Source organism: Brachycentrus maculatus, unplaced genomic scaffold (genome assembly GCF_059751285.1).
Source record: "Brachycentrus maculatus isolate JH-2025_06_01 unplaced genomic scaffold, ASM5975128v1 h1tg000068l, whole genome shotgun sequence".
Taxonomy (NCBI): domain Eukaryota; kingdom Metazoa; phylum Arthropoda; class Insecta; order Trichoptera; family Brachycentridae; genus Brachycentrus; species Brachycentrus maculatus.
The window spans coordinates 1,743,134-1,767,372 of record NW_028280822.1 but is presented as its reverse complement, the minus strand read 5'-3'; the positions used below and the strand labels follow the sequence as shown (position 1 = coordinate 1,767,372).

Genomic DNA, 24,239 nt, shown 5'->3' with positions numbered 1-24,239 from the left:
ATTTATCTTTGTTATTACATTCAAGTAATAAAAGTTTTTTTTAGTTGTGTATCAATCTTTAGAGATGTCGTTTTAGACGCCATTGCAGGAGAAACTGGCAGAGAGGAGTGTTAAATAATATTACGAATTATTATGCCAAAAAATAAAATAAATTGAAACATTATTCTATCAGAAACATTCAAATATATTTTAGAGCTTTATATATTTTCAAGTATGACTTATTTTATTATTTTAAAATAGTTTTTCCAGAATATTGCTTTTGAAATTTTGACACAAAGTTGAATTTAAATACGCGTATTTATACGAATTTATGAACGAAAATGTGACAGGTGATAAAATAAACATATTTAAAAATAAAAGCTTATTTGACTGCAACGGCAGCGCCATCTGTTGTAATTAACAGCACTACGCGTAATACTAAACACAGCTCATTCTGAGGAGAGTGCTTTTTGACACATGCTGTAAGCATTTTCAATTTTAATAATAATAGTTGAGTGGAAATACGATGACTGACCATACTCTGTTAATGTCTTTGCACTATTCCGTGTCTGTCTGCTGTGCTGGTCGGGGGGTTGTGGGCGTCTGTGTACCGGCCAGCGTCGGGTCGGAGTCGGATTTAGCTGACTAATCGAACTAAATACTAATCCCTTTCACTGCCTGCACCGGGGTACTTTAGTACGGGGTAATTTAGTGACGGATTTACAAACTTTATTTTTTTAGATTGTCAGTGACAGGTATATTGAAAGCTTTTAAATGTAAATTTACAGTAGAAGCGGGATACAATTTTATATTGTTTCACATTTTCACTAAATTTCGCAACTTAGTTTTTTTTTTAAATTGCTTTGCAAGAGCAGATCTGTCAGGAAGCCTAAATGCTTCTGTATCAGATCTGGGCATGCGGTGGGACAGCTTTCAATGTTATTACATTCGCAATGCAGTCATCTGACGGCATTAAGCGTATAATATGTCGAGTCAATCAAATGATCTTCTTACATAAAATAATATTAGTTTAAAGACGTACATTTTGAATCGATCAATAAAAACAAATACACATGAGACAAATTGAAAAATAAATATATCGCTCACTCCTTTCAAGAACATCATATATCAAAAATCGTCGATTTTTCAGTTGTGCATGTTTTCGGAATGCCCAGAAAATGTACTATATCCCAGCAAAAGAGGCATATTTTTAACTTAATATTTACCCGCTATAGGGCAGAAAGTGTTATTTTTGCATTTTGAAGAAAAGGTATTATTAAAAAAAAAATTATATCCTAAATATTTTTCAAATGAAGAAAAAACGTTCCGGTTTTACCTAAAAAGATCTGTTGCACGGTAAAAAGTTCAATAAGTGACTTGATTTTTATTTTCAATACATTGTGTTATATTTTTCAACTTTAAAAACGCTTTCCTGAAAAATTAAGTTTTTTGATTTATGACGTTCTTGAAAGGAGTGAGCGATATATAGAACAGAAGAATAGAGAAGAAGGAAAAGATGAAGTACTGACTTATTCTTCTTCGTGAGCCTCTGTCCTCCACTGCTGGAAGACCTCTTCCGCGCATCCCATTTCCTTCGTTCGGTTGCTGTTTGCTGCCATTGACATTACTTATGGACTTTTATTTAGAAATAATTCCTCATTTTCGAAGTATTTGTCGATCGGGAGGTCATGTTACCGATTTTGTAATGTTTTTTTTTACAGAATAAGAATAAATTAAATTATCTACACTGCGTAGTTACACATTAATCCCCTGTGGAATATACACCCTGTGGTCTATTCCAAAGAATAAATAGTGCGATATGTATATAATTTAAAAGAAATGAAGACTTATTACAATCAAATAATTTTTACGTGATTCAACCGTTTAAAACATATACATATCGCTCACTCCTTTCAAGAACGTCATTGATAAAAAATCGTCAATTTTCAGTTGAGCATGTTTTCGGAATGCCCAGAAAATGTACTACATCCCAGCAAAAGAGGCATATTTTTAACTTAATATTTACCCGCTACAGGGCAGAAAATGTTGTTTTTGCATTTTGAAGAAAACGTATTGTTTAATTATTTTAAAATAAAACTTGTTATTTTTCAAATGGAGAAAAAACCTTCAGATTTACGTCATTTTACTAATATTCGATGTAAGAAGATCATTTGATTGACTCAATACGTTGAACGCTTACAGCCGTCAGATGGCTGGGTTGCGAAATAATAAATGTAAATAAATGCACAATTACGAGGGATAAAATAACTTTGTTTTTTGATCTACACACTTTTATTATTATAAACGAACTAGTTTTGGCAACAACCGTTGCCCTCTTCAGGGTTTGTTTTATAACTAAAAGACATACATAATACAGTATATTGTTTACATTGTAATACTTTCCTTTGGTCTCTCGGTATTAGAGACAGGACTCCTGAATCCCAAGTGGATGTCGGGGTTCTTATAGACCGGTGGCTCCTCTCCACTCCCAAATGAAAACAAGTTTTAAATTTTACATGGTTTATTTAATAATAATTAGCACTTAAATTTATAAACTAACCCTAAAACAAAACAAAATATAAAAAATACAAAACTTAAATATAAAAACTAACCCTTAATTTAATTGTCACGATAACCTGAGATGAGGATTTGAAGAAATGAAAGGACAAGGATGGTACTGACTGGGACGTGGCTGGTGTGTGGTGACGGAGAAATCCTGAGTGGAGACCTGAAGTGAAGATTGGCTCCAGGATTGTTTGATCCCGCAGTGGGACGTGGCTGGAGTGTGGTGACGGAGAAGCCTCCGTGGAGACCTGAAGTGAAGATTAGCTGATTCCGGCGGTGGGACATGTGGAAGTGTGTGACGCATTCACACAAGGATCCTCACTACATGTAGACCACGATCACATAAACATCATGGTTAGATTAACGCAGAGAACATCATAGTCTAAGCTTAACTCGAAGGTGTGCAGTTTACATTGACGCGACATGAGGTTACACTTTGTAGGTTAAGTCATACAAGGATCCTCACTATATGTATACCGCGATCACAAAGATTAGATTAACGCAGAGAACATCATAGTCTAAGCTTAACTCGAAGGTGCGCAGTTTACATTGATGAGACATGAGGTTACACTTTGTAGGTTAGTAGGTAAGTCGCTATCACTTTAGTGTGTGACGCGTTCACAACAGGATCCTCACTAGATGACCGCGATCACATAAACATCATGGTTAGATTAACGCAGAGAACATCATAGTCTAAGCTTAACTCGAAGGTGTGCAGTTTACATTGACGCGACATGAGGTTACACTTTGTAGGTTAAGTCATACAAGGATCCTCACTATATGTATACCGCGATCACAAAGATTAGATTAACGCAGAGAACATCATAGTCTAAGCTTAACTCGAAGGTGTGCAGTTTACATTGATGCGACATTAGGTTACACTTTGTAGGTTAGTAGGTAAGTCGCTATCACTTTAGTGTGTGACGCGTTCACAACAGGATCCTCACTAGATGACCGCGATCACATAAACATCATGGTTAGATTAACGTAGAGAACATCATAGTCTAAGCTTAACTCGAAGGTGTGCAGTTTACATTGATACGACACTAGGTTACACTTTGTAGGTTAGTAGGTAAGTCGCTATCACTTTAGTGTGTGACGCGTTCACAACAGGATCCTCACTAGATGTACCGCGATCACATAAACATCATTGTTAGATTAACGCAGAGAACATCATAGTCTAAACTTAACTTGAAGATCCATGTTTTATTGTTTGGCGTCCTTTTTTTCCACGCACGCCGTCGTCGCGCGCCAAAACGAAGTGGGAGTCAGGGCGGGGGGGGGGGGACAACGGTCACCTCTCAAGAAAGGGATAGTGTAGGAATCTGTTTCTGTTGAGTCATGCGCAAAGCGCAGAATTTACGAATTTGAATTTACGTAACAGTTTTTTGACTGTTACAACATAAAGGTGGAGACTGACCGGAGCGTTTCGTCGTAACGTAACGCGTTACGATGCGAGCATTCAGGCAGTCAGTACACCGAGCCGAACGCTCCATCCATAGTTTCGGATGCTCGCCGCGAGCGATGTTACGACGAAATGCTCCGGTCAGTCTCCACCTTAATAGGTTGTTGCCGAAACTAGTTGGTTTATAATAATAAAAATGTGTGGATCAAGAATCCAAGTTATTTTATTTTTCTAAATAATATATCGTAGTCACTCAGGAGAAAGTGACCAGGTGCATTTTTTATAAGAACCTGATAATTGACTATTTGATATTTTACTAGCTTAATATTGGCCTGAAAAAATCCAAAGAATTTCGAACTTGGAAGTATAATATATTGACTTGTTAAAAATGACTAACTGCATTGATGTTTATTTTCTTGCCTAGCAAAAGTGACTTAAATGGCCCTTCTGAACTCTTCCTTTCCCAGAAAATAAATATAAGGGTACATACCAATATCCCCCATTAGCTATTGTTGTCTTCCATAAATTATTGCTGCACGTGTTAAAACTGTCAATTAGAATTGTATAGCTACATTACGACCGTAGTCCATTTGATCTTCACATTCGTTTGATAATGCCCTAACAAGGCGAAAAAATTATCACAATATAATTTTTTTGTGTCTTTTTGTTAATAAAATACAACTTAGTAGACTCAAAAAATCTGTGTTTGATTTAAAATTATTACATAAATTAAAATGGAGTTCTACAAATTAAACGCCAAATTAATAAATATTTTACGTTTTGTTAGTTGGTCACTTTCTCCTGTACAACTACGATGTGTATTATTACAGTTATCCAAAAAGTTAGTCCTTTAAATATACAAAATACAAAAAAAAGTAAATAAATGGTATGATTCCAGCGCGATATCGTCGGAGCCGCCGCCCGTGTTTATCGTGGAGCTGCAGGACCGGCACCTGAAGGTGGGCGACCCGCTGGAGCTGGCGTGCCGCGTGGGCGTGCCGCCGTGGCCGCGCGGCGTGGCGTGGTACGGCAAGGCGGGCCGCGCCGACCCCGCGCGCTCGCAGGCGCTCGAGGACGGCGCGGGCGGCCTCAAGCTGGTCGTGCCCGCCACCACGTGGGACGACGAGGGCGAGTGGAAGTGCGTGGCCACGGGCGCCGGCGGCCGCCTGGCCGTCTCCACCTGTCACGTTACCGTTGACGGTAATCGAACACTATTTTCATATGCAGTAGAGTCTCGTTTATCCGACCTTGTTTAGGTTAGGTTAGGTAAGCAAAAAGGTCGGATAACACGGAAAGTCATAAAAATGACATTGAAAATTTGTTAAATTTTATTTATAGATCGAAAACTTTTCAAATATGTACATAATAATACTAATAATAATAAATTAGGAAAACTTATATAGCGCCATTTTCGTAAATTACTACCTCAAGGGCGCTTCACTGTGAATGAATTAGGGAAAATATTATAGTGGAAATGATTTAGCAAACAAATATGTTTTTAGTTTTTTTTTTTCTAAATATCATCTCACTCTCACTATTTCTAACCATTGCATTGGTGGAAGAGCATTCCACGCCATCGGCTCCACAACAGCAAAGGCACGCTCGTCAAATTTAGTGCGCTGGTTGCGAGCTGGTAAGATCACTTTACATATATAGAATGAACTAAAACATCAAAATGCACTTACGGCACAATAATAAAACATATTTCGCCTGGCGCGCGAACATAATGCTTGGGTTATGGTACAGTTGGGTACAGGAAAGACGCATTGCCCCGGGAGGTTGGATAACTCGAAAGGTCGGATAACCGAGACTCTACTGTACTTTATTTGTGGAGGTCCTCACCAAAAGTTACATTTCTAATATTGCACAAAAATCCTTCAAGTGCAAATCTGTTCTGTTTACTGTATTCTAAATCTGAATTAAAGTTGCGACGAAACGTGACCAATCCAGTGTTAAACCGATGTGAAATCATGAAATCGCACCAAAACGTAACAATTTTACAAGGTGGAATTCCTGATAGAACTTAAAATCATTTATAATGGAAATGTTACGTTTTGGTGAGAACCTCCAAAATTTGTTTATTTAAATTCAATAGAAAAATCACTTCATATTATTCGTTACGATAAAAGCTGGTTTACTAAGATAGATTTTATTGAATTTGATTATTATTTTAATAAATTCATCGGAAATAAAACAGAATGAATCAATATCCTATTGTTTACACTATCTTGATGTCATTTCTAACTTATATGGTAGATACACAAGGGCGGTCGATACATTTTATGATAGACCAGGAAATACTCACTACCACTTACTTGTGCCTTTCACAAAAAATATGCAATTTGCTATCGGGTTGATCAAAGTTTTACCATCAGTTGCTCATAAAATCAATTAAAATCTTTAAAACTTACATATCAACGTTAATCAGACAAAAACAAACTTTAAAATCTAAAAATGAAAATTTTAAATTTGCATTAGAATAGAAACCCCAAAAAATGATGACTTGTGCAATCACAAAAAAATGGTGCTGTTGCTTAAATCTGTAATAAAATGAATGATTAAATTTTATACATTTTAAACGGATAGAAAATAAGCAAATCCTGCCATTATAACAAAGTAAAAGAATGATTTCCTTAATTCCACTTTTTTCCGTTTTAGTTCCGAAAAATTATCGAAAACCCCGATTTATGGAAGAGCTGAAAGCAGTTTTAACAGAAGAAGGTTTGGTGTCTTTCGAATGCAAAGTCGTCGGTTTCCCGACTCCTCAGCTCAGTTGGTTCAAGGACGGGCTGGAGTTGCGGCCAGGAGATGTGTACCAGCTCACTGGCAGTAACTCCTTGGGGTCATACTGTTGCATAGCATCCAACTGCATGGGTCAAGCTAGCAGCCGAGCTGAACTCACCGTGGAAGATATACAGAACCAACTGGACGATGAAGAGAGAATGCAACTTTTTTCAGAAAATAAAGCACCAAAATTTGTGCAGCCGCTCAAAAGTCAAGAAGCGAGAATTAACGAAGATTTCAGGTTTACGATCAAAGGTACTAATGTTAAACATTAATATAAAATATTATCATTATTAATTAATCGTTATATGTTTATACACCTTATAATAGTTTATTTTCTCATTTAAAATAATTTTTGAATATTTTAGTGAGCATATCTCCAGAACCAACATTAGCTTGGTACAGAGATGATCAACCAATTGACGAAAGTCCACGATATAGAACAACGAAGGAGAGCAAAGGAATATGTCACCTCGATATCCACCAAGTGGAAATAACGGATCAAGCTGAATGGAAATGCATCGCAACCAACGAGTTTGGTCAGAGTGTAACATCCTGCTTTCTCAAACTGGTCATTCCGAGGCATTTCAAGAAACCGCGTTTTCTGGAAAGTTTGCGCGCCATTCTCTCAGAGGAGGGCGCTGTTAACTTGGAGTGCAAAGTTATCGGTGTCCCGCAACCAGTGTTGAAATGGTATAAGGATGGCGAAGAGTTGAAGCCAGGGGACATCCACAGAATAATTTCCGGACAAGACGGCACTTGCTGTTTGGGAACGTACACGTGCGAGGCGCAGAACTGTATGGGTATAGCGGCAAGCTCCGCTTCACTTCTTGGATTCGAAGATACTGTAAAAGCAGCTAAACCTGAACCCGAACTCCGCAGAAATATTTCCTTATCCACTATTCATGAAGAACGCACGTCGCAACTATATGATACACCTGCCGGTGATATAACACTTGACGAAAAAGGAGAGATATCTTTTTCTTTTGATGGAAAAGAAGTTTCCGTTTCTCTTTATGAAACCCCGGATCTTACGGAAGAAGAAGCCTTACAAATAGTAGAAATGTACGCTGATCAGTTATCTGAAAATGTTACAGAGCAAAATGTTGTTGAACTGCCACCATTAAGGTTTGTGAAGGAAACATCAACATCTGGAAATCTACTGATGGAAGCCATCGTGATTGATGTGTCGCCAGATTATTTTGCTTCAGCGGAAGATGACTTGAGAACCGAAGCAGACGTGGATGATATGTCCATAGTAGAAGACATAGGTACTACATTCCCCGTTGAAGTAACAGAACCTATTGTAATGCATTGTAATGACGAACCGACCGAAATTCCTGCCAGACCACCGCGAAAAAAATCGGAATCGATGAAAAGTGGGGATGATTATTTCAGTATCTCAAAGGAACGTTCAGTTTCGGATAAAAATAAGAATGAGGAAATGCCGATATCCGAAAGTGATCAAAAAACATTTGCTACTGCTAAAAGCATTGAAACTAATAAGGAAATATCTCAAGAACACTTACAGAAGGAAACAAATATACCTAGTACGGTAGATACAGAAAAGGATGATTTAGAAAAAACGTCAAAAGCGCGAAAGGCAAAAAGAAATAAAAAAGATCGACATGGTAGTCAAGGATCTAGAAAGTCTAGTTCGGGTAGTGAAAAATCTCTAGAAGCAGTTATATTGGTACCAAATAAGGAGGAAACTGATGAAATGCTTAAAAAGATACATACTTTAGTAAAAATATGTAAAGTTGTGAAAAATCATTTGCAAGACGTGGAAGAGGAAGTAATTATGCAATCTGCTCAAATGAGTTCAACTGCAACAGCGATGAAAAGTTTAGAGGTTATTGCGAGTGTAACAACACCGATCGAAGACATTCAACAAATATGTGAAACATTAGAGGATAAAACATTCGAGTCAGATACTAGTCTTCAGAATTTGGAACTTTTTATACCTGCATTAAAATCTCTACAACAGAATTTAGCTGTGATAGAAAAATGCATTGAAATAGAAGGCGGAGGTCATACTTTGGTACAAAGAACTAGTACATGTCTTATCGAGACTCTAGCAAAGCCTTTACAAAGTGTTTTGGCAATAGTAAAAAACGCAAGTAACGTGTTAGAAAAATATTGGCCTTCAAAAAATACTCAAGAAATGAATATTATTTTAACTGATATAACAACAGCTTTATCAGTTTCCGAAGATTCTATAAAGTCAGTTAATTTAATAAAACAAGCCAATGAACTGAATGAAAATATTCTAACTATGAATAGGTTAAGTACCGAAATCAAAGATAACTCTACCGTTATACAAAATGTATGGAAGCCAGTACTGAAACTGCAAAAATCTCTCGAATCTATTAAAAATAACGTTTGTTCAGATAAAGATGCGCAAATTCAGGACTACGTAATGGACCTTATTTCTAAACCAATACACGAATTGCAGTTTGCCTTAGAATCAATTGAAGAGGGAGCAGTAAAAGAATCTAATGAGAAATTGTTTAATATAAATTCAGCAATTTTGCAAAGTATTGTCCAACCGATGATTCAACTCAGAAGCGATTTGAACTCGTTTAACGAAGAACAGTATCCTACTTTGACTGAGGAAGCGGTCGATACTTTGATTACGTCAATCAATTTTATAAAGGGGAACTTGATGGATATAGGAGAACAGTTTAATATTAAGGATTTGGAACCGTTTGAAGAAAACCAAAGAACTATACAGTATATTGCGAGAAATCTACTTTCACTACAAAGTAATATTGATCTCAACTCGGGGAACAAAGAGGCGGTATTCACCGAGTCTCTAGATGAATTGCAGACTCAACTTGCAAAAATTTTAGAAAATGCTGTACAGCTTCCGACTTCAAACAGTCTCAATGTTCTTTCTAATATTGAAAAACCAGTTGAAATGTTAAATAAAAGCTTTGATTTATTAAAACAAAATGCGAAAGAACATTTTGTATCTACGGTTAATAAGTCACTTGAATTATTACATAATAATATATCCAATATAAAAGTTCAATATTCGGATGATTTGAACGATGCTCTTAAATCATCTTTATCGTCTATTGCAAAAGTTAAAGAAAACATAACTGAAGAATCAAAGAAAATTAATACCGATCAACTGAAGATCCTAAAAAATAATTCTGAATGTTTGACTAATATCATTGACAAAGTAAAAAAAAATATATTGTACGCCACAGAAGAGAGTGAAGATTTTGAATCAATAAAAGACTTATCACATAAAGAAGACAAATCGTCTCTTCATCAACTAGCAAACACTCTGCTGGAGCTACGCGATTCGATCGCAGCAGCAGAGATACGGGCTTGCGAAGCACCCGAACAAATCAACTCGGTTACTGATTTCATAATAGCCCACGAGTTAGCAATGCCTTTAAATGAGCTGAATCAAAGCCTTAACGTATTGACCGAACAAACATTCGAAAACTACGATAGCCTGAAGGATTCTAGAGATATTTCTGCTTTAAATACTTTAGCAAATCCGTTTTACCAGTTTCATAATAATTTAGTTGTTATTCAACATAATGTCGAATCCCAAATTGGAGATTGCTTGGAGACTTTTGTGGCCAATTCTACAATAGCAAAATCTCTAAGGAATCTTAATACTTGTTTAGTAGAAATTCAGCAACAATTTGTGGTAGAAATGGGAGATGATATGTCGACTATGCAAGATATATCTGCAATCAAGTCAACGGCTGATACTAAACAAAGTATTGTCGAGTGCACTCCGACTACAAATATCGACGTGGCATTCGAAAATGCTCCAGAATTTTCGGAATATTACCTCGATACACAACATCCAAATATAATACAAGATATGCTGAAGAATTTAAAAATGCTGCAAGAATACGTCAATATAAATTCCTTTGACGAATTAGAAATATGTAGGTCACCGAAATTAAAAAACCTAGCAACTTGTATAATTAACATGAAACAATGTGTGCAAGCATACGCGTCGACAAGCCCAGAAGGACGAATCTCTTTAACAAGTGAAGATTTAAATCAAATTGAAAAGCACCTAGAAGCGTTAAAAACATCGCTCAGTTCTTTTCAAAATAATGAAAGTGAACTATTTTCCGAATCAAACTTGGATGACAAATCGTTTGAAAAACTGACATTAATGACTGAGTCAGTTTTTCAATTAGAGAAAACCATAAAAATGACGAAGAATAATATCGCAAGAGGAGACTCGTCGTATAAAAAGAGGGAGGTTACAGCTGAACAATTAAATGACGTATCTGTGTCTAGTCAAAGAGAGATTCTGGCAATCAAAGAAGAACCTTTGTTTTATGACAACTTATACGATATTTCTACAGCAACAGATATTTCGAATCTAAAAACATTAGCAGAACCACTACAAGATCTACAGCAAGCTATTGGTGCCGTTCAACAGCAAAGAATTTGGGAAACATACGGTGAATTGAATACGAATTCGATAAAAGAAAATAAATCACAAAAGCTAAATGTATTGTTACAAGACCTTTTACATGGAATTGCTACAGTCCAGAAAGAATTATTGATTGAATCAGCTGGAACCGTGAATACACATGAAAATCTCGAGGCTATCAAAATAATTGATAAACCAATCCAAGAACTGAGCAAGTTCATTGCCGCAGTACAAGAAAATTTGATAAATGAACCTCAAGACGACGAGAAGACATTGAGCGACTTCACTTACACAGCCACATTAGCGAAATGTTTAGAAACTGTTCAGAAATGCTTTGCCGGACTCCAACAACATGATCTGGTTGATATGACACAAGCCTCAGAATTGTATTTAGCACCAGACGTCGATTTTGAAGAGTACGCTGAAGAATTTATTGAAAAAGAAATTGATGCCAGGAGAAACGTTATCCTGAACACTATTACTATATTTGAAAACCTCGAAAAATCTTCCGCCGTAATACAAGCCGGAACTGAAATATCTTTGAAAAAATTAGAAAAGATCAAGATAGACGTTAAAACATTACAAAACTTGCTTTCTGAACCACTTTCTCAAATAATAACATACAAAAAAGAATTGACTCATATAATAGATGCAATTGAAAAGAACATTGATGACTTTGAGATTAACGAATTAACAAAGTCTGTTAAAAATGAAGATATTAAAACATCATTTAAGTCATCTATGGAGATAATAAAGAAACAAATTTCGAGTGTTAAGGAAATCATTTATAAAATAAATAATTACAGTAAATGTGTCGATTTTGTAAAACCAATGAAGGAAATTCAAAAGTTTACAAAACAAATAGAAATTTTGCCAGAAGCAGTTTCACAACAACTTTCTTCCTTGGAAACAATAATCCTTCCGCTTCGAGAAATTTGTCACAAATTTGAACTCGCAAATCTTTCATCAGATTCACTTGTGAACCCTGAAATATTAGTTAAAAAAACTGATATTATTGAACCTCTCAATGCTGTACTCGATACGTTGTCTTCGTTTAAAGATTGTGTTCTAGATTCTCAGGGCGAAGAAATTCTCGGGGCAACCGACGATTTGAAGAATATTTTAGAAAGTATTATTAGTGACACACAAAATAAAGAACTTGTGGGGTGTGATATTCTAAAATGCATTGCTAGCCCATTGAAAAACATAAATTACGCTATAATGGGAAAATCAAAAGATGAAGATTTTTCAGAAAAATCTGGAATAGAAATTTCGAAACTGGCAGAACCAATCAAGCATTTGCAAACTTGCCTTGCTACGGTTCAAAAACAGCTCTTACACCCGTCGGATGAAGACACCTTAACTGCCGACTTATCTATTGTAGAGTCGTACGCGGAACCAATTATGGAATTCCAAAAAGAATTAGGCCTTATAGAAGAACAGATCCTGGACGATGATCACTCAACGCTTGAAAAACAAATATCTTTGATTACCAGTGTAGAAGTGTCGATCCATAATTTACAAGATAGTTTATCACTTTTGGAGGAAAAGGGTTTAAGCCCTGAAAACACTTCTTGCTTCAAGGCATTAAAAGACTCACTTCACGATGTTGAGGATACTTTGATACAATTGGAAGAAACAGATTTTTTGAACGAACAAACCAAGAAAGAAGACGCAGATCACCTAAAAAGTGTTCAAGTACCAAATAATAATTTTAAAAATCTACACGAGGTTTATAAATCTCTAGACAGTCACCCGTCAGTGATTCTGAAAGAGAGCATGATGGTATATGCTGAACCTTTTTCACAACTTCAAAACGCCATATGCACTATTCGAGAACTTACAGAGTCAGAGATGTCGAATAGTTTTCAGTCCGAACAAAACATAATGACTAGTTTTAATTTACAAACAACTAAACTTTTTACTTTTATTCAAAGTGTTTTAAATCAAAATCCGGAAACCATAGAAAGGAAAAAATTAAATGATCAAAATATTGAAGAAATTTTCCAAAATTTCAAGGCATATATATCACAAATCAAAGATTTTACACTCAATCCGAAAATACATGAACATTTATGTTCTTTGGAAAAGTATACCGATGACGTAATGAATTCATTAATGTCGATAAATCAGCAAAATTACCTAAATAAACTACAAGACGATCCTGCGGATTCAAAAGACCTAATCAAGCTCAATGCTCCTCCTCCAGTTGCTGTCAATCAAAAACAAATTAAAATGCTCTGTGAACCCATTGAAGTTCTTAAGTTAGCTATTTGTGAAGTGCAAAAACAAATTGTCGTGGAAAACGTTCAGAGTAAAAAAGGTGAAAGTAACGTAACTACAATAGAGAAACCTGACGCTCCTCAAATTGATAATATTCTAATGAATCTTATTGAAGTAGAAGAGGAGTTATTACAGGCAAAAAAGTGTGAGCAAACAATGGAAAAGGATGAAGATGAAGATGCCTTAAACAACACTCTAAACAAATTATGTCAATGCATAATTTCAATACAAGAAAATATAACTTACGAAACATGTGAAAGAAAAGAGCCAATTTACGATGTACTTAACGCCATCGAGAGTCTTCACGATTGTTATAGTAAATTAGATGAACAATACAGTGATAGTGCATTTGATAGTTATATGATAAGTGATGAAATTCAATCCAATGATGAACAAATACTCAAAAATATTCAGCAATCAAATGATGCAGAATCTGTAAAGCTTGATATGAACACCGATCATCTAAATTTTGCTTCTAAGCTAGAATATTTAGCCCAACCACTTAAAAATCTTCAAATTTTAATCGAGTCGACGAAACCTCTATTGAAAAATATTAAAAATACGTCCGCGGAAATCAAAAACGCTATTGAAGTTTCATTTACGGATCTTTTAGAAACCATAAACCTGACTCGACAAGATGTATCTGAATTAAATACATACGAAGGAGATGAACAACACGTCGAAGCTTTGATCAAATGTCTTCACAATGTAGAAGAAAAGTTGAATGTTCTGCCAAAAGGTGAAGCCAATGCTTGTTTTTTTAATCAGAAAATCGTAGAAAATGCTGTTTCAGATATAATTACATATATGGAAACCAATGTACTTGCGACAGTAAGTAAAAATGACAATTCATTGTTTTGTCCTATTGTCGAAATTGTTGGCAACAAGAACGAATTAATCGGAAAAATATGCAAACCACTCGATGACTTAAAAGAAGCTCTGAATTTAATTATATGCGACAAATCACTGGATACTACAGATTTGGAAAACAAACAAGAAATTTTACAACAAATGGTATCTTTGATCCTGAATGGAATAATAAATAACACCGATCGAGAAGACTTTGAAAAACCTTTTCAAGAAATAGGCAGTCTGATAAATGACTTAAAGGAAAACTTAACTGCTGAAACTCACGATGAGAATAAGCTTTTGAATGCTCTTAAATGTATATGTACCGTAGAAAGTTCTATTGATGAAACCCAAAATATACTTCTATCCTTAAAACAAAAAAGCAACATTCTTAGTAAAGATGATATGATTTTAAGCGAAAATGTAGAAGAATTGTATGAAGATCCATATAATTATGAAGAAGCAGAAATCATATTACTGAAAACATTGGGTGATCCGTTGAATGAGCTTAAATTATCAATTGGTGCTATGCAGAAAGAACGAACTTGGGAAACGTACAATACAATAGAAGGCATCAGTAAGGAAAAGATGGAAAACGTTAATTTAGGTGTATGTTTACAAGACATACTGAAAAATATTTCGATCATTGAGAATATAATATTGACTGATTCATCAGTTGCATTGACCGATATTCAAAGGTGTGAACGCAAAGAATTAGTTGCAAAACCTTTACAAGAGCTATACAATGGAATTATAGTTGCGCAAGAAAGTCTTGCAAATGAGGTTCTCGATAAGAACGAACCATTGGAAGTCTTCTCCAATACCAGTACTCTAGCTGAATGTTTAAGTGTGGTTCAGCAACAATTTGCAACCCTGGAACAAGTCGAACTAGTAACTATCCCAACTATACATGATTCAAAGTCGCCATCTGAAGTGAAAGCTGAAATTGGTACTCTCATAATTGATAAAGAGATCGATGGACAACGACAAACCTTTGAAGATACCATAAACATTTTTGGAAATATTGAAAAATCTCACGATATTCAAGATAACAAATTATGTGTCACGAAAATAGAAGAAATAAAATCTTTTGTAATGAATGCTCAAAAAATATTTAATGAACCATTAGGCTACATCGTTTCTCATAGGCGAGACTTATCCGATATTCTTGAGAAAACTCAAAACTCAATCTGCAACTTTGAAAATAATGAGCTAAATGAAATAAATAATCCGGATATTAAGCAATCTCTAAATCAGTCACTGGATTTAATCAAACAAAGTTCGCAACGCATGACACAGACATTGAATAAAATAATATATTATTGTAGACAAAAAAATGTTGTAAGACCGCTCAAAGATATAAAAAAGTTCGTACAATATGTTGATGGTGTACCGCCTAATTGGCAGGAATCGGAGAAAACGACATTGTCCGCGCTTAAATCGATTTCTAAATCGTTACTTGAAATATGTGAGAAAATACATGAAGCGGATATGTGCACTGCTGTGCAAAGCGATGAACTTATCCTTCAAACACCTGATGTAAGGGACACTTTGAATTATATTCATAAAACATTATTACCATTACAGGACAATTTGGGAATTCAAGATTCTAATTTAGAATCATTGACGAAACATACAAATGATTTATGCAATATAATCAAAGACGTCTTGGTAGAAACAAATATAAACCAATCTATATCTAGCAACTCTCTACTATCGATGGCGACTCCAATTAATGTATTATATTTATATTTGGTCGGAAGTAATAAAAATAAGCAAAAGTTAAATGAAAATGAAGCCGAAATAAGTACACTTGAGACTCTGCAACTAAAAGAACCCGTCAAAAAACTCAAAGAATTTTTAACCATAGTCCAAAATCAACTTGTTCAGAATGCAAAAGAAGACAATGTCTCTTATGATGTTTTACATACTGAAACCTATTTTAAACCTATTTTGGAATTACAACAGGGCTTACAAAAGATTGAAGAAAATCTTGAACAAGATGACGTTCATTTTAACCTTAACGATATTTTAAACATGAAATCTGTAGAAATCTGTATTCAAAATTTGAAAGAAAACCTACCTTCTGTGATTTCTGAAGGACCTTTGTGTTTGGGATTACTTCAAGAGCCCTTAAAAGAAATGGAAAAAAATATAATAGCCGCTATGCAATTAGTGAATGCCACCGAAAGTCTTACACAGATCCCTGAAACTGCAGAACAATTCAATCAAGTCGTAGTTTCTGAAATTAATGTTCTAGGTGAAGAATCATTACATAAAGAAATGGCTGTGATGAATGAAAAATTTTCTGAATGTAAAATAGAAGAGGACAAAATGAATCAAATATCAGAAAAAAATATTAATAATAACCTTGCTAGTGGAGTTGTAAACTCCAAAGACAAAGAAGAACAGAACATTAAAGAGATATTTGATGACAGGATATCAACAATTCTCAACGTTGATGAGGCTAAATGTATGAAGGAAGAAGGAAATCAAAAAGAAAATGAAAAAGATAGTGAGCTCAAAAACTCAAGATTAGAAGAAACTAAAGAAGATAATTTTAACATAAACATACAAAATATGAAGGATGAAAAAATTGTAAGTGGGATACAAGAAACGAAAGAAGGTGATGATATTATGAGAACAGAACATGTTAAAGAAAAAGAAATACAAGAAACAAAACCCAGTCAAAATCAAAATGAACCAATAAATAATGAAAAAGAAAGTATTTTAAAACAAAGCGAATCATCAGATAAACCTGAAGTTGAAAACAATAAAATACAATCCAAAATCCAAAATAAAGAAGAAGATAAACAGATGAAAAAAGGGCCACAAGAAAAAACAGGAACCATAAAAGAACAACATGATAAACTTGAAAAGGAGAAAGAAGGGCTTGAAGAAAAAAGTAAAGATCAGTATGATGAAGAAAGAAATGAAATTGTTCTAGAAAAACAAGCGAAAGAAACAGAAACAATCGAAATCAAGGTGGATAAAAAGAAACAAGCAGAAGTTATTTTAAAAACGAACCAAGAAGAACGAATTTTAACAGGAGAAATTTCGGATGAGAAAGAAGATGAGGACAAAAATGTAGGATATGAAGTAAATGCGAAAGAAGAGCTGAAAAAGGCAAAAGAAGAAAAAATGGAAGAAAAGCCTCTTGAAAAAGAAAAAACAGAAACTGCGAAAAGTACACTTCAAAAAGAAAATAATTTGCAAGAAAGGAAAGAAGATAAGGAAACGAAACAGCAAGAAGAAGAAAAACTAAAGCAAGAACAATTACATATGACAAAAGAAAAAGAGGAACTAAAAGAATCCGATGAAAAGAATAAAGAAGAAGAAGAAAAACGACTTCCTACAGAAGTGAAATCACTTGAAGAGGTAGAAACAGAGAAAAAAGTAACACAAGAGGAAGAAAAACAGAAAAATGAAAAAGATGCCCTAGAACAACCAAAATCTGAAAAAATACAGCTCGATGAAGAACAACTTATCGATGAAACAAAAGCAAACGGAAATGAAGATTTAGAGAAAAAGAAGCCTAAAGACAACCAGCTTTCAAAAGAAAAAGAAGCAGCACTAGAAAGAGCAGAAGCAGAGAAAATAAAACTATCAGATGAAGAAAAATTGGAAAAAGAGAAACGTTTTGCAACGGGAAAAGAAATACAAGAAAAGATCGAGGCCAAGAAGAAGGAAAATGATGAGGAAGAAAAACTAGAATATGAGCAAGAAGAGGAACCTCTTGCAAAAGAAAAGAAAGAGAAAGAAAACATCGAAGCTGAACAGACCAACGAAGAGGAAGACAAATTAAAACATAAGCAAGAAGAGGTACGATTTGCTAAAGAAAAGGAAGAGAAAGAAAAGATCGAATCCGAGAAGAAGAAAAAGGAAGAGGAAGTAAAACTAAAACAAAAGCAAGAAGAGGAACGACTTGCTAAAAACAAGGAAGAAAAAGAAAAGATTGAAGCCGTTAAAAAGAAAAACGAAGATAAAGATAAACTAAAAGAACAAGAAGAGGAACGACTTGCAAAAGAAAAGGAAGATAAAGAAATGATTGAAGCGGAGACAAATAAAAAAGAAGAAGATAAAAAAATAAAACTAAAACAGGAAGAGGAACGTCTTGCGAAAGAAAAAGAGGAGGAAGAAAAACAAAAACAAAAGCAAGAAGAGGAGCGACTAGCGCAAGAAAAGGAAGAGAAGGAAAAGATCGAAACCAAGAAGAACAAAAAGGAACAGGAAGAAAAACTAAAACAAAAGCAAGAAGAGGAACGACTTGCTAAAGAAAAGGAAGAGAAAGAAAAGATTGAAGCCGAGAAAAAGAAAAATGAAGAGAATGAAAATATTAAACAAAAGCAAGAAGAGGAACAACTTGCAAAAGAAAAAGGAGAGAAGGAAAAGATCAAGGCCGAGAAAAAGAAAAATGAAGAAGATGAAGAAATAAAACATAAACAAGAAGAGGAACGTCTTGCAAGAGAAAAAGAAGAGAAAGAAAATATCGAGGCCGAGAAAAAGAAAAAGGAAGAGGAAGAAAAACTTAAACAAAAACAAGAAGAGGAACGTCTTGCAAAACAAAAAGAAGAGAAAGAAAAGATCGAGGCCGAGAAAAAGAAAAAGGAAGAGGAAGAAAAATTAAAACAAAAGCAAGAAGAGGAGCAACTTGCCAAAGAAAAGGAAGAAAAAGAAAAGATTGAAGCCGAGAAAAAGAAAAAAGAAGAAGAAAAAATAGAACTTGAACAAGAAGAGAAACGTCTTGCGAAAGAAAAGGAAGCGAAAGAAAAGAACGAGGCCGAGAAGAAGAAAAAGGAAGAGGAGGAAAAATTAAAACAAAAGCAAGAAGAGGAGCGACTTGCTAAAGAAAAGGAAGAAAAAGAAAAGATTGAAGCCGAGAAAAAGAAAAAAGAAGAAGAAAAAATAAAACTTGAACAAGAAGAAAAACGTCTTGCGAAAGCAAAGGAAGAGAAAGAAAAGAACGAAGCCGAAAAGAAGAAAAAGGAAGAGGAAGAAAAATTAAAACAAAAGCAAGAAGAGGAGCGACTTGCTAAAGAAAAGGAAGAAAAAGAAAAGATTGAAGCCGAGAAAAAGAAAAAGGAAGATGAAGAAAAATTAAAACAAAAGCAAGAAGAGGAATGTCTTGCTAAAGAAAAGGAAGAAAAAGAAAAGATTGAAGCCGAGAAAAAGAAAAAAGAAGAAGAAAAAATAAAACTTGAACAAGAAGAGAAACGTCTCGCGAAAGAAAAAGAGGAGAAGGAAAAGATCGAGGCCGAGAAGAGGAAAAAGGAAGAGGAAGAAAAATTAAAACAAAAGCAAGAAGAGGAACGTCTTGCCAAAGAAAAGGAAGAAAAAGAAAAGATTGTAGCTGAGAAAAAGAAGAAAGATGAAGAAAAAATAAAACTTGAACAAGAAGAAAAACGTCTTGCGAAAGAAAAAGAGGAGAAGGAAAAGATCGAGGCCGAGAAGAAGAAAAAGGAAGATGAAAAATCAAAACAAAAGCAAGAAGAGGAACGTCTTGCTAAAGAAAAGGAAGAAAAAGAAAAGATTGAAGCCGAGAAAAAGAAAAAAGAAGAAGAAAAAATAAAACTTGAACAAGAAGAGAAACGTCTCGCGAAAGAAAAAGAGGAGAAGGAAAAGATCGAGGCCGAGAAGAAGAAAAAGGAAGAGGAAGAAAAATTAAAACAAAAGCAAGAAGAGGAACGTCTTGCCAAAGAAAAGGAAGAAAAAGAAAAGATTGTAGCTGAGAAAAAGAAAAAAGAGGAAGAAAAAATAAAACTTGAACAAGAAGAAAAACGTCTTGCGAAAGAAAAAGAAGAGAAGGAAAAGATCGAGGCCGAGAAAAAGAAAAAGGAAGAAGAAGAAAAATCAAAACAAAAGCAAGAAGAGGAGCGTCTTGCTAAAGAAAAGATTGAAGATGAGAAAAAGAAAAAAGAAGAAGAAAAAATAAAACTTGAACAAGAAGAGAAACGTCTCGCGAAAGAAAAAGAGGAGAAGGAAGAGATCGAGGCCGAGAAGAAGAAAAAGGAAGAAGAAGATAAATTAAAACAAAAGCAAGAAGAGGAGCGACTTGCCAAAGAAAAGGAAGAAAAAGAAAAGATTGAAGCCGAGAAAAAGAAAAAAGAAGAAGAAAAAATAAGACTTGAACAAGAAGAGAAACGTCTTGCGAAAGAAAAGGAAGAAAAAGAAAAGAACGAGGCCGAGAAGAAGAAAAAGGAAGAGGAAGAAAAATTAAAACAAAAGCAAGAAGAGGAGCGACTTGCTAAAGAAAAGGAAGAAAAAGAAAAGATTGAAGCCGAGAAAAAGAAAAAAGAAGAAGAAAAAATAAAACTTGAACAAGAAGAAAAACGTCTTGCGAAAGAAAAAGAGGAGGAGGAAAAGATCGAGTCCGAGAAGAAGAAAAAAGAAGAAGAAGAAAAATTAAAACAAAAGCAAGAAGTGGAGCGACTTGCTAAAGAAAAGGAAGAAAAAGAAAAGATTGAAGCTGAGAATAAGAAAAAAGAAGAAGAAAAAATAAAACTTGAACAAGAAGAGAAACGTCTTGCGAAAGAAAAAGAGGAGAAGGAAAAGATCGAGGCCGAGAAAAAGAAAAAGGAAGAAGAAGAAAAATTAAAACAAAAGCAAGAAGTGGAGCGACTTGCTAAAGAAAAGGAAGAAAAAGAAAAGATTGAAGCCGAGAACAAGAAAAAAGAAGAAGCAAAACTAAAACTGGAACAAGAAGAGAAACTTCTTGCGAAAGAAAAGGAAGAGAAAGAAAAGAACGAGGCCGAGAAGAAGAAAAAGGAAGAGGAAGAAAAATTAAAACAAAAGCAAGAAGAGGAACGTCTTGCTAAAGAAAAGAAAGAGAAAGAAAAGATTGAAGCTGAAAAAAATAAAAAAGAAGAAGCAAAATTAAAACTTGAACAAGAAGAGAAACGTCTTGCTAAAGAAAAAGAGGAGAAGGAAAATATCGAAGCCGAGAAGAAGAAAAAGGAAGAAGAAGATAAATTAAAACAAAAGCAAGAAGAAGAGCGACTTGCTAAAGAAAAGGAAGAAAAAGAAAAGATTGAAGCCGATAAAAAGAAAAAAGAAGAAGAAAAAATAAAACTCAAACAAGAGAAACGTCTTGCGAAAGAAAAGGAAGAGAAAGAAAAGAACGAAGCTGAGAAGAAGAAAAAGGAAGAGGAAGAAAAATTAAAACAAAAGCAAGAAGAGGAGCGACTTGCTAAAGAAAAGAAAGAAAAAGAAAAGATTGAAACCGAGAAAAAGAAAAAAGAAGAAGGTGAAAAGAAGAAAAAAGAGGAGGACGAAAAACTAAAAGAAAAACAAGAAGAGGAACGACTTGCAAAAGAAAAGGAAGAGGAAGAAAAAATAAAACAAAAGCAAGAAGAGGAACGTCTTGCAAAAGAAAAGGAAGAGAAAGATAAGATCGAATCCGAGATGAAGAAAAAGGAAGAGGAAGTTAAACTAAAACAAAAGCAAGACGAAGAACGACTCGCAAAAGAAAGGGAAGAGAAAGAAAAGATCAAATCCGAGAAGAAGAAAAAGGATAAGGAAGAAAAACTAATCCAAAAACAAGAAGAGGAACGACTTGCAAAAGAAAAAGAAGAGAAAGAAAACATTGAAGCTGAGAAGAAGAAAAAAGAGGAAGAAGATAAACTAAAACAAAAGCAAGAAGAGCAGCGACTGGGAAAAGAAAAGAAAGAAAAAGAAAAAATCGAGGCCGAGAAAAAGAAAAAGGAAGAGGATGTAAAATTAAAACAACAGCAAGAAGAGCAACGTCTTGCTAGTGAAAAGGAAGAAAAAGAAAAGATTGAAGCTGAGAACAAGAAAACAAAAGAAGAAGAAAGGCTAAAACAAAAGCCAGAAGAAGAGCGACTTGCTAAAGAAAAGATAGAAGCCGAGAAAAAGAAAAAAGAAGAAGGTGAAAAAATAAAACGTAAACAAGAAGAGGAACGTCTTGCAAAAGAAAAAGAAGAGAAAGAAAAGATTGAGGTCGAGAAGAAGAAAAAGGATGAGGATGAAAAACTAAAACAAAAGCAAGACGAAGAACGACTCACACAAGAAAAGGAAGAAAAAGATAAGATAAAATCAGAGAAAAAGAAAAAGGATAAGGAAGAAAAACTTAAGCAAAAACAAGAAGAGGAACGATTTGCTAAAGAAAAAGAAGAGAAAGAAAACATTGAAGTTGAGAAGAAGAAAAAAGAGGAAGAAGAAAAACTAAAACAAAAGCAAGAAGAGCAGCGACTGGCAAAAGAAAAGGAAGAGAAAGAAAAGATCGAAGCTGAAATAAAGAAAAAGGAAGTGGAAAAAAATACAAAACTTAAGGAAGAAGAGGACCAACTTGCAAAAGAAAAAGACGAAAAAGAAAAGACCGAAGCCAAGAGAAAGAAAAAGAAAGATAACGAAAAAATTAAACTTAAGCAAGAAAAAGAACACCTTGCGGAACAAAAAGAGGCACTAGAGAAGGTAGAAGCAAATGAAAAACTTAAGCAAGACGAAGAACGAATTGCCAAAGAAAATGAAACGGTTGAAAATTCAGAAAATGCTAAAAGAAAAGAAGAACAAAAAGAAAACGAAGCATCAGAAAAAGCAGAGGACGATAAAATTAGGAAAAAGAAGTTAAAAATAGGTATGTTAAAACAGGACGGGGACCATAGTAAAAAAGAATCTGCAACCGATAAAAACATGCGAGAGGAAGAAATCGAAAAGAATGGAACAGACCATGCCTTTAAAAATGAATTCGAAATGAAAGGTGGTCAGTCGGAGGAAACTGAAATTTCACCAGAACATCGTGAGAAAGGAAATGAAATTGTTTGTACCGAAGAAAATTACTACAATAAATCCGGCAAACACCAAGACAGACTCGCTGATGATCTTGAGTTTGATACATTACAAGCCAAACGTGAAAAAGAAGACAATTATATGAAAGAAAGATCAAATCGAACTGATAAGTCTGTTAGTGAATATTCTAGGGCAGCCAAAAGCACATCTATAATTTCTAACTCATCGACTACTCATTACAATTCGTCATCGCGCCAAAAGAGCACTCCGGGCCCGAGGGATATAAAGAAGAAGCCCGTTTTCAGCACTCACCTAACCGACAGGACGGCAGTCGAAGGGTCGAGAGTAAAACTGACCTGCAGTGTTTTGGGTTCCCCCGAACCGACGATAGAGTGGTTCAGAAACGGCTTGTTACTGAACGATCAAAATAAATACAAAACGAAGTGTAGCGACGGACTGACGACTTTGGAGATACTGAATGCTGTTCCGACTGATTCTGCTGACTATACGTGCACAGCAACTAACGAGAATGGGACTATTTCCTGCTCAGCATCCCTCAAGGTATATGCTGGATTTGAAACAACGCCGATACCACCTACATTCACCAGATCGATAAAAGGTCAATATTTTTTTTTACCTATTTTTCATAAAATTTAACAATGCTCTTTGAATAACTCATTACTTCATATCTTTTTAAGAAATTAATACTTATTCCATGATACACGACTTTTATTATTTTATTAATGATTTTAAAGAAAACACTTGAATATACCTACCACATTAATGGGTTTTATTTATATATGTATACGACTAGTTTCGAAAACTTACAGATGTTTTCATCTTCTGGTATAAATTAAAAGTTTTCAGTTAAGTTTGTAAGTTTTCGAAACTAGTCGGATATATAAATAAAACTCATTTAAGTGGTATATTCAAGTGTTTAATTAAAAAAATATTATAAAAATCAACATGTCATTCCACAAAGTTAATGCCGAATCAATAAATAATAAAATTTTATTTTAAGAACATCAACACAAGTGTAATTGTTAAATTGTATGCTATCTGTTCTTGGTTACGCGCTGCTGTTGCTCAGTCTGATTAAATGTAAAGGAATGGAAAAATTAAAACTTTTCTAACATGTTTAATTTAGCAATGCTTACGGGTATACAATATTTTAGCATCTGTTAATAAAAAATTCTACCCAGTTAATAT

The 24,239-nt window shown here is 34.6% G+C and overlaps 1 protein-coding gene across 3 annotated transcripts in view; it reads left to right on the top strand.

Moving 5' to 3' along the window:
- LOC148311314 (uncharacterized) overlaps window positions 1-24,239 on the top strand; it is a 124,454-nt gene that overhangs the window by 44,045 nt on the left and 56,170 nt on the right. For all 3 annotated transcript variants that reach the window (XM_088256876.1, XM_088256874.1, XM_088256875.1), the window contains exons 5-7: window positions 4,848-5,149; window positions 6,608-6,988; window positions 7,102-23,649. In XM_088256876.1, coding sequence (XP_088113002.1) covers window positions 4,848-5,149; window positions 6,608-6,988; window positions 7,102-23,649 — 17,231 coding nt within the window. The remainder of the gene's footprint in view (window positions 1-4,847; window positions 5,150-6,607; window positions 6,989-7,101; window positions 23,650-24,239) is intronic.